Consider the following 9199-nt stretch of genomic DNA (forward strand, 5'->3'; position numbering starts at 1 on the left):
ACCAGGGCAGGGCTGGGCAAGGCTGGAATTTGTGGGGGCCATACAGAGCCTGGGGCCTTGGCTTCAGCTCTGCTCCCCATCCCTGTGTCACCTTGGGCACATCTCTCTGGCCTCAGCTTCCAGTTTTGTTCACTGGGGAGAATTTGGATAATCCCTGCCCTTCCCTTCCAAGGAAACTAAGTCCCACCTCCCCTGTCCACTCTCAGATGTCCCAGCTCCCCAGGCCCCTCTCAGGCAGGGCTTTGGGGAAGCCAGTGGGGGCAGAGGGGCTGAGACTCTGAGACAAGACGCCCTCTGCCCCACGTCTCTGGAACGTCAAGTCCCTGACAGTCCCTGCACCAAATCCTTGACCCTGTAACTCCTTGGGCACAGCCAGCCTTGGCCATCACTGGACATTTCAGAACCACAAATGCCTCAAGAACCCCTACAGTCCCCCCGGGGTGTCAGCCCACCTCAGCCGGGGGGGTTGAGACCTCCCCACTCCCCCATTGCACAGTGTGGGGGTCTCAGCCCTGGGCGAGCTCCCAGCCTCCCTCCCTGGGATCCTCCATGTCCCCTGCTGCTACTGGGTTGAGAGCTAAGTCCATTAAGGGGCTTGCGTCTCCCCAACCCCACCCTGTGACCCCTCTGCCCAAGCACGCAGCTTGGCACAGGGCTCACCCCAGAGTATCTTTGGGCCTTCTGAGTCCGACCTCAGGGCTGTCCCTGCCCCCTGATATGCTGCCATTCCCCCCGAGTCTCCTCTGTGCCAGGAGCTGAGGCCGCAAACAGGGAGCCCCCTCCAGCTGGGTGGGGGCAGAGCGAAGCACCAAGGCACCAGGTCAGCGTGGGAAGATGGAGCCCCGGCCGCGGGCTGGGGGACCCCACTCACAAGCCCTGGCAGGTCAGGAGGCCTTGCCGCTGGAGGTGGGGGAGGGGTGGGGCAGGCCAGTGCAGGCCGCGCCCTGCAGCACGACTACGGCTCTGGGCCTCAGTTTCCCCAGGCAGTGAGCGGGGAGAGGTGCAGCCACGTCAGCACCGCGGACAGCTCCCCCGGTTTCCGCGTGTGTCCTCTGTGGGCGCCTCTGCTCCGCAATCAGGCTCTGGCCCTGCTGGAGGCGTGACCTTGGGCTCTCTGCTGCACCCTCCAGCCTCAGTTTCCCCTTCAACGGGAGATGGCATAGCCCCAGGATTCAGAACGATTAGAGCTCGACGAAGCGCTGGGGTCGGGTGGGGGTGGATATTATGAATAGCAGCCTAGGTGAACGTGAAAGTAGGCCCTACGCTCCGTGCCCAGAAAGGGAAACTGAGGCCTGAAGAGGCGCAGGGCGTGGTTCAGCGCCTCCATCATGCGCAGGGCAGAGCCTTCGCACAGTGCGTCCCCGCCGCAGCCCCCACCGCCCCGGCTGGCCCCAGCACCAGTCTGCCAGTCCGCGCAAAGAGGAGGGGTACGGGGGTCTCCCTAGGAGGCGGAGGGCTGGGCCGGGCGAGGCCTGCAGTTGCGCAGACCGGGGGTGGGAGGGGTCGCTGCGGCTCCGGGAAGGGGCTCCCAGCCGGGCGAACATCCAGAGGCTGTTTCCCTGGCAACTGTCTCCACGGCAACTGCGCTAGACCCCCGACTCGTCAAGTCTCAGTGCGCTTGCCCCTGCGCCCCCCGCCGCCGGGACCGCGTTCCCGCGGTTGGAACCTGCCGGGGCTGCGCCAAGGCCGGACCCCATCCCGCTGCAGGACCCCCGAGCCCTACCTGGTCCCCGAAGAAGGCCGAGTGCAGCAGGCTGAGCAGCCCGAGGAGCCCCATGAAGCCGCGGCTGCCCGGACCGGCCCGCGCCCCGCCCCTCGGCCGCTGCGGTGGGGGTGGGGGCCGCGACCGGGGACGCCTGCGCCTGCGCGGAGCGGGGCGGGGAGGGTCACACCGCGGGGCCGGGGCGGGGCTCCCCCGAAAGGGGGCGGAGGAAGGGTCCCATGGGGCCGGGGAGCCGCGGGAGGGCTTCGAGAACTGGAGGTGCGGGGCACGCGCCTGCTAGGTCAGGGGGCGAGGGGCGGGCCTCGGCCGGCTGCGGGTTCCGACCAGGCTGGAGTTGGGGGTCCCGCGTGGCGGAGCGAGGCGGGGGGGCTCTCACGTAGGTTGGGGGACCCCAGAGGTGCAGGAGGGTCCCACCGGAATGGAGATCTCGGAGGGACAGAGGCGGGCGTCGCCCTGCGGCTTAATCCGCTGCCCGCTCGGACGCTCACCCTGCTTCCGCCCGGGCGGCGCCCAAGTTCATTAGTCATTCAGCAAACATTCGCTGCGAACCGTTTGCCAGGCTCCGAGCTGGGCGCAGGGCATGGAGGAGCCGCCGTGCGGGGGCAGTACCGCACGTAGTCATTTAACAAACCTTTATTAAGCACCTACTGTGAGCTGGTCCCTGTGCAAGGAACAAAACACTCAAAACCCTTGCCCTTGAGAAACTGACATAAACAGAACAGAGGCCGGGCAGGGGGATGGCGCTGAGAAGGGGGCACTTGAATAGACCCGAGTAGTGTGGGGGGAGCGTCCAGACAGAAGGAGCAGTGGCGCAATGGGCAGGAGGCGTGTGAAGGCGGGAAGGGCCCCAGGGGAGGTGGGAGCCATGGAGGGCTGTGGGCAGAGCAGGGAATCGCCCGACCTGGTGCTCACGGGCGCCCTCTGGCAGGTGCGGGGAGAACAGACCGCGGGCAGCGCCAGGAGACCAGGGCAGAGGCGACTGCGCTGGTCCAGGGTGAGTGCGGGGACCCCACCTGGGTGGGGGCCGGGGAGGGGGTATTACTATGACCTGGGAAGGCAGAGGACCAGTGGCCAGGCCAGAAAGGGGGTGGTGAGGACAGGACAGGCCCTCAGCAGCAGGTGCCTCGGTGGGACCCGGCAAGGCTGGAGGTGGAGCACGCCGGAGTGAGGAGCGGCGGGGAGAGGGGCACAGGCTGGTGTCGCGCGGGGGGGTGGGGAAGGGGGCAAGTCTGTGTTTAAATCGCCGTCCAGGCAGGAGGCGGTGGGAGCCTGGCCAGGCTGGTGGCAGTGGTCGGTGGTGAGAAGGGGCCGGATCCAGGACAGGAGGGGTGTGGGACCTGAGCCTCAAGCTGCCTGACCAGAAGGTGTGATGGGGTCCAGCAGGGCTCGAAGGTCGCTCCGGCCCCGCCCACGGGGGTGGGAGCAGAGGGGCAGAAACACAGGCGTGATGTGGCCCGAGGGGTCCAAAGACAGAGCCCAGGCCTTGGCCTCGAGTCTGGAGAGGGATTGGGCAGTGAGACACACGGGGTCGGTCCCAAAGGCTCCCACCCCTTCCCCACTAAGCCCTGAAACTGCTCCTGGAAGGAGGGGCCACCTGTCTGCTGGAGGCAGCCTGAGCTGGCCCCAGGATATCCTATCCCCAACACTGATTTTCCACTTGAAGTACTAACATATTTTCCCTGATCACACATGATTGATTCAAACTGCAGAAAGCTAAGTAATGATTCCTAGCCACCCCTGCCCTGAGCTGACCCAGGGGACACGTGGTGACCAGGCTGGAACATGTCCAGTGAAGGCTGGAAAGGTGACTCATGACCCAAAGGGTCCCCGGGAACAATTTTATAGACAAGAAACTTCCTGCAGAGGGCAGGACAGTAAATATTTTCGTGAGTGTCTGCGCGTGCCGTGTAACAGCACCACATAGATGAACGGTGCCGTGTCAAACCTTCCGTGCAGAAGCAGCATCGCCCAGGAGAAAGCCACAGCAGGCAGCCCACCCCCACCACACACCCCGGCTTGTTCCCAGTTTGGTGCCTCTGCCCACTACCGTGGTGTGGCTCACAAACCTCTCCCCAACACATGCACACACACGCATATTTTGCTCCTGCGGGTGGACCTGGTGGCTCTAAAGCTCCAGCCATTTTGTTTTTTTAGAGATGGTCTCCCTGTCCTGCCCAGGCTGGATTCCCGTTCCTGGGCTCAGCGATCCTCTTGCCTCCTGAAGTGCTGAGACAGATCAGCCAGCACACCCGGCTCTTCTGTACCTTTTGCTGAGTATTTTTGGTTTCGAGAAAAATACAAAAAGACATACAGGTAGGGATGTGAAAGGGTGCAGCCGCTGCGGAAAAATTTTTACACTTGGGCTGGGCATGGTGGTGCACACCTGTAGTCCCAGCACTTTGGGAGTCTGAGGCAGGAGGATGGCTTGAGCCCAGGAGTTTGAGATTGCAGTAAGCTATGATGACGCCACTGCACTCTAGCTCTTGTCTCAAAAAAAAAAGTTTTACAGTTGGTCTTAAGCCCAGTCAGGTTTAAGGACAGCCCAGAAGAGAACTTTGAAGTATTTTATATATATGTATAAAATCTCTGAGCGTTGATCACCCACATGCCCAAGTCTGCCAGCTCTGGGTTCCTTACTTCCCAGCAGGGGTTCCCAAGGCCTGGAGCCCCAGGGGCACGTGGTTCACTCCAGAGCACTCCTGTGCTCGGCCCTCTGGTCTAGCGTGCTCTGCATTAACCACGCTCCCTGATCGCATCTGTACGCTGTGGTCCCTCTGCTGAACTGGACCAAGGTGCTAACCTTGGTGAGCCTTCCTTCCACTCCACCAACCTGCTTCCCATCCAGAGATTAGAGACACAGTGATCCCCGCTTTCTCTCTGCAACCTTCAATTCCAAATCAAGATGTAATGGCATTAGCGAATTATGCTTAAATGTGGAAGAATGTTGCAGAGAAAAGAGCCCACAGGTGGGGGTGGGGTGTGGGCTCTCAATGTCTCCTCCTGACCACCCCCCCTCGCTGCTGCTCCCACACAGGCCACACTCTCTGGGGGACCTGCCTGAGGTGCAGCACCTAACAGCCACCTAGACTGCTCCACTGGACACTCAGTGGGCACCAAAGCTAACATCTCCCTATCCCCCCACCCCCACAGATGGGGACTCCAACCTTTCACCTACTCAGGCCAAAACCTGGGCTTCCCTGCCACGTTCCCTTATCAGGGAGCCCCAACATGGCCCGGACACCCACCCCACTCCATCCAGAGGAACTGCCACCTCCTCTTGTTCTTTCAAGCACACCGCAGGCCCACGTAGCTTCCCCTTACGAAGGGGACAGATCCACTCAGCAATGTGTCAGGGAGCATAGCTAGGGCCCTTCGGCGCTGTGCTGACAGGGACAATGCTCCCACCCACTGGACACACGCTGTCCTGGGAGATGAAGCCCAGAAGTCTCAACCCAAGGCTGGGAGGACTGGGGCCAGCTGTAGCCTCCCAGGAGCTTGCAGGAGGCACAGAGGTCCTCAGGGAGAGGGACAGAGGCTCAGGTCACCCAAAGGTTCCTGTAGCTCACATGCCTCCCCTGTGGGAAGAACCTGCAACTGGAGCCTGAGGGGCCCTGGGAGAGCAGGGGCTGGAGGGGTGCCACTGCCCAGCACTTCCACACAGCCCTGGACTGTGCACCAGGCCCCTTATAAAGGGCATGATTAACACCCCCCACCCCAGACACTCTGAAGGACAGGTGCACTTGGGATTAAAGAAGTGTCTTTATTGGCTGAGCAGGCTACTTGAGGGGGATGAAGCGGGAGGAGTGGGTGGCACCGATGCCGGGCCGGCCGTGCTTCACCGGCTTGTAGGTGATGGAGAACTCCCCCAGGTAGTGGCCAATCATCTCGGGCTGAGGGAGGCCAAGAGCAGAGGTGGGTGTCAGGTGACTGTCGGTAGACAGGCAACCCACCCGCCCCAGGCCCAGCACGACTCTCAGGGACAGGCTGCACGCACCTTGATCTCCACCTGGTTGAAAGTCTTGCCGTTGTAGACGCCCACCATGCTGCCCACCATCTCGGGCAGGATGATCATGTCCCGCAGGTGCGTCTTCACCACCTCAGGCTTCTCCATGGGTGGTGCCTCCTTCTTGGCCTTGCGCAGGCGCTTCAGCAGTGAGTGCTGCTTGCGGCGCAGGCCCCGGTTCAGCCGCCGCCGCTGGCGCGCACTGTACAACTGCATCAGCTGCTCGCTGGGGAGGACGGGTAAGGTGGAGGGACTAAGCCCTGAGACCGCCCACCCTGCCCTGGGGCCTGCAGGGAACATGCCTAGGCCAGGGTCACACTGACACCCCCTACCCAATACTGGGGATGAGCCCCTCAAATACAAGAACTGACACATAGCGGTTCACAGACAGAAAATAAGAAGGGCCTACAATCCCAGCACTTTGGGAGACTAAGGCAGGAGGATCACTAGAGCCCAGGAGCTCGAGGCTGCAGTGAGCTGACTGTGCCACTGCACTCCAGCCTGTGCCAGAGACTATCTCAAAATAAAGAAAAAATTTTTTAAAAATTAAGGAGAAAAAAAAAAACAGTGTCTAGTAGGGTGGCTTAGCAGCTGGAACCTCATGGACAAGATGCTGATCCCATAACAACAACACTGCTTGGGCCAAAAGCATCTAAAAAAAATCCAAGCGAGGGTCTGACTTAAAAAGCCCCAGCCATGGAGCAGGCTCCTTTGTGCCAGGTACCCCGCAGGTGTCACAAGCCTCCTCCGTGGCCTCGGAAGGCCAGGCCCTCCTGCCCCCCTACATCTGGGGCAGAACACCGCCACCCCGCCTGGAAAGCCCACGGCGCCCGCCAACTCCCACCCGTGGCCCGTTGTTAGGACACGTGGAACACATGCACCATTTACACTTCCAATGGGCTGGAAAGGAGCCCAATGTAGACACGTCGGAGTTAACCGCGCTCACCCCACCGCAGCAGCGTCGCGCAGGGACGGGCTGGCCAGGGACGCCAAGGACACTGCCCAGGGGCCCTGGCCCGTAACGCCCCCCGCCCGGCCTTACTAGGACATGTCCAGCAGCTGGTCCAGGTCCACGCCGCGGTAGGTGAACTTGCGGAATGTCCGCTTCTTCTTCTGCTCCACTTCCGCCTGCGCGGGCCGGGGGTCAGCGGGAGCCCGACACCCCCCTCCCGCGGCCTCACGGAGGGGTCACCGGGCCGAGGTCCCCGCGGGGACACAGCACCTCGAGACCCTCCGGGTAGGCGCGCACGGCTCCGGGCTTCGGGGGCCCGTCCGGCCTCCCCCGCCCCGCGGCGTCCTGACACCCAGGGGGCCCGCCCTCGCCCCCATCCCGCAGCCCCGGAAGCCAGGAGCGGGCCGCCGCAGCTGCGGGGCCTGGCCCCGGCCCCCACGGGGTGTCCAGGGCTCGGATGGAGCCGGATAGGCCCGACCGGTACGCGCCAAACTTAACACTCACCATCTTGCCGGCTCCTCAGAAAGGACCACCCCTGCCCGCGCCTGCGCAGTTATCGCAAGGCCGACGGCGTGCCCCGCCCCTCGGCCGTGCGCGCGCTCGCGTTTCCGTCTCCCAGGCGGCGGACGCGCGCCCCCTGCTGTCCGGAGGGCAGAACACAGGCCGCGGGGACCAAAGGGGCCGCCCGTGGTCTGCGGAGCCCCAGCCTCCAGAGAAGGCCCTTGGGATGCGCTGCTGCCCTTTTCTGAGCCTCAGGCTCGTGCTGTGCCCTACACGATGGCGCTTTCCTCAACAAGCACTTATGGAGCGCTCACTGTTTGCAAGCAGGTGGGGTTTGGGGGTTCGGGTCCCAGTGGGGGAGGCACATGGACACACAATGAGCAAGGTCACTTACAGATGTGGGCGCACAGGGGAGACGGGACACTGGCCAGGCTTTAAGGCACATAAAGTCAGCAACTGTGACAGCACATCGCTGGGCTCATAACATAAACAGATGTGTAAGTGCAACCACCATTGCTCACATAGGGGACCAGCTACTGAGAGTGATGTCTGTATCTCGCTGGTACTAAATCAGCGTAAGTCTGAGGGTGATGCAGTAAGATGCGGAACCGCGTGACCCAGCAGTCCCGCTTCTGGGCAAATGTCCAAAAGAACAGGGAGCAGGGCTCACAGGTACATGCACACTCATACTCACAGCAGTGCCATCACAGGGAACGCAAGGTGGACGCAACCCAGAGTGCACCCACACTGAGTGGACACACAACGTGGTCCATCCACACAGTACTCGGCCTGACACAGGCTGCAACGTGGATGGACCTTGAGGACATCATGTCCAGTGACAGATGCCAGACCCAGAAGGACAAGTCCTGTGTGATTCCACTCACAGGAGGTCCCTGGAGTGGCCAGATCCAGACAGGAAGTAAGATGGCAGGTGCTAGGGGCTGGGGGCGGGTGGGGAGTGAGTGTCTCACGGGGATGGAGGTGGTGATGGTTGCACAATGTGAATGTGCTTTAGCCACTGAATCACACTTAAAAACGGTGAAGTTGGTGAGTTTTATGTGTATCTTACCATAATTTTAAAAAATAGAGAGCAAGCACTAAAAAAAAAAAAATCACTCAAAAAAATAAAGAATATTATTTAATGCAAAAGAAAACATAACAGAAGAATACAGGAAAAAGCTGGGCAACCCACAGAAAGCAAAAAGGGACATGGCAGATGTAAACTGAGGTACAGCCGATAACAGACCACATGTGCAACGGTGGTCCCCTAAGATTGTAATACCGTATTTTTACTGTGCCTCTTCTGTTAGATAGGTTTAGGGACACACACACTTAACCGTCGCGTCACAGTTGCCTGCAGTACTTAGTAAGGACGAGCTGTGCAGGTGGCAGCCCAGGAGCAACAGGCCACGCCGCACAGCGAGGTGCGCAGTAGGGCCTGGGTCTGCGTGACTACCCGGTGATGTCCACACCACGAAATTGCCATGGAGGGTGTTCTCAGAACATATCTCTGTTCTTAAGCGACACCTGGCTGTACATCAGCAGTGGTATCAGAGGGGCGAGCAGCACTGAGTTCTGCTAGACGGACCAGTGCAAAGGCCCGGAGGCCCGATGACCTGGGAGCTGCTGAAACAAAGGCCTGTGCTGCCCCATCTCATTCTGCTGTGCCTCAGTTTCCCTGTCTGGGACCGTCTGCTGTACAGTGTTTAGGGGCAAGTCAATGAGAAGAAAATGGCCAGGGCAGAAGACAAGGAACTGAGGGAGTCCACGAGGCCCCACATGTAGTCATAGGGTCCTCAGGGTGGGTGGAGGGGGACGTGGCTCCAGACCATTGGCTCAAAAGCTTTCAGTTTGTGCACACCCTCCCGGAACCGGGTGGGGACAGGCGGGCCCTGAGCTTAGCTGTGGTGCTGGGGCTAGCCAGGGGCAGCATCAAGTGAAAAAGCTGAGCCCCCTTCAGCCATGCTCACAGTCCCGGGGGAAGCCAATCAAACTCTGCCCCAAACATGCCAGAGCCTTC

At 61.1% G+C, this 9199-nt stretch overlaps 1 protein-coding gene across 1 annotated transcript; it reads right to left on the reverse strand.

Moving 5' to 3' along the window:
- Positions 1 to 5463: 5463 nt before the first annotated feature.
- Positions 5464 to 7226, reverse strand: RPS15 (ribosomal protein S15). Its single transcript, XM_069456438.1, has 4 exons — positions 7183 to 7226; positions 6769 to 6854; positions 5718 to 5952; positions 5464 to 5613 (listed from the first exon to the last, which is right to left on the reverse strand). Exons 1-4 carry the CDS (start codon positions 7183 to 7185, stop codon positions 5500 to 5502), a joined length of 438 nt encoding a protein of 145 aa, XP_069312539.1. The 5' UTR covers positions 7186 to 7226; the 3' UTR covers positions 5464 to 5499.
- Positions 7227 to 9199: the final 1973 nt, after the last annotated feature.

This window comes from Eulemur rufifrons, chromosome 2 (genome assembly GCF_041146395.1).
Source record: "Eulemur rufifrons isolate Redbay chromosome 2, OSU_ERuf_1, whole genome shotgun sequence".
In the NCBI taxonomy this organism is placed as follows: Eukaryota; Metazoa; Chordata; class Mammalia; order Primates; family Lemuridae; genus Eulemur; species Eulemur rufifrons.

What these genes read in the sequence shown, in the direction of transcription:
- RPS15 (XM_069456438.1), bottom strand. An exon ending in CAGCTGCTGGACATGTCCTA is followed by an intron (nt 5,953 to 6,768) that starts GTAAGGCCGGGC and finishes CGTCCTCCCCAG; the next exon opens with CGAGCAGCTGATGCAGTTGT. An exon ending in TCAACCAGGTGGAGATCAAG is followed by an intron (nt 5,614 to 5,717) that starts GTGCGTGCAGCC and finishes GGCCTCCCTCAG; the next exon opens with CCCGAGATGATTGGCCACTA.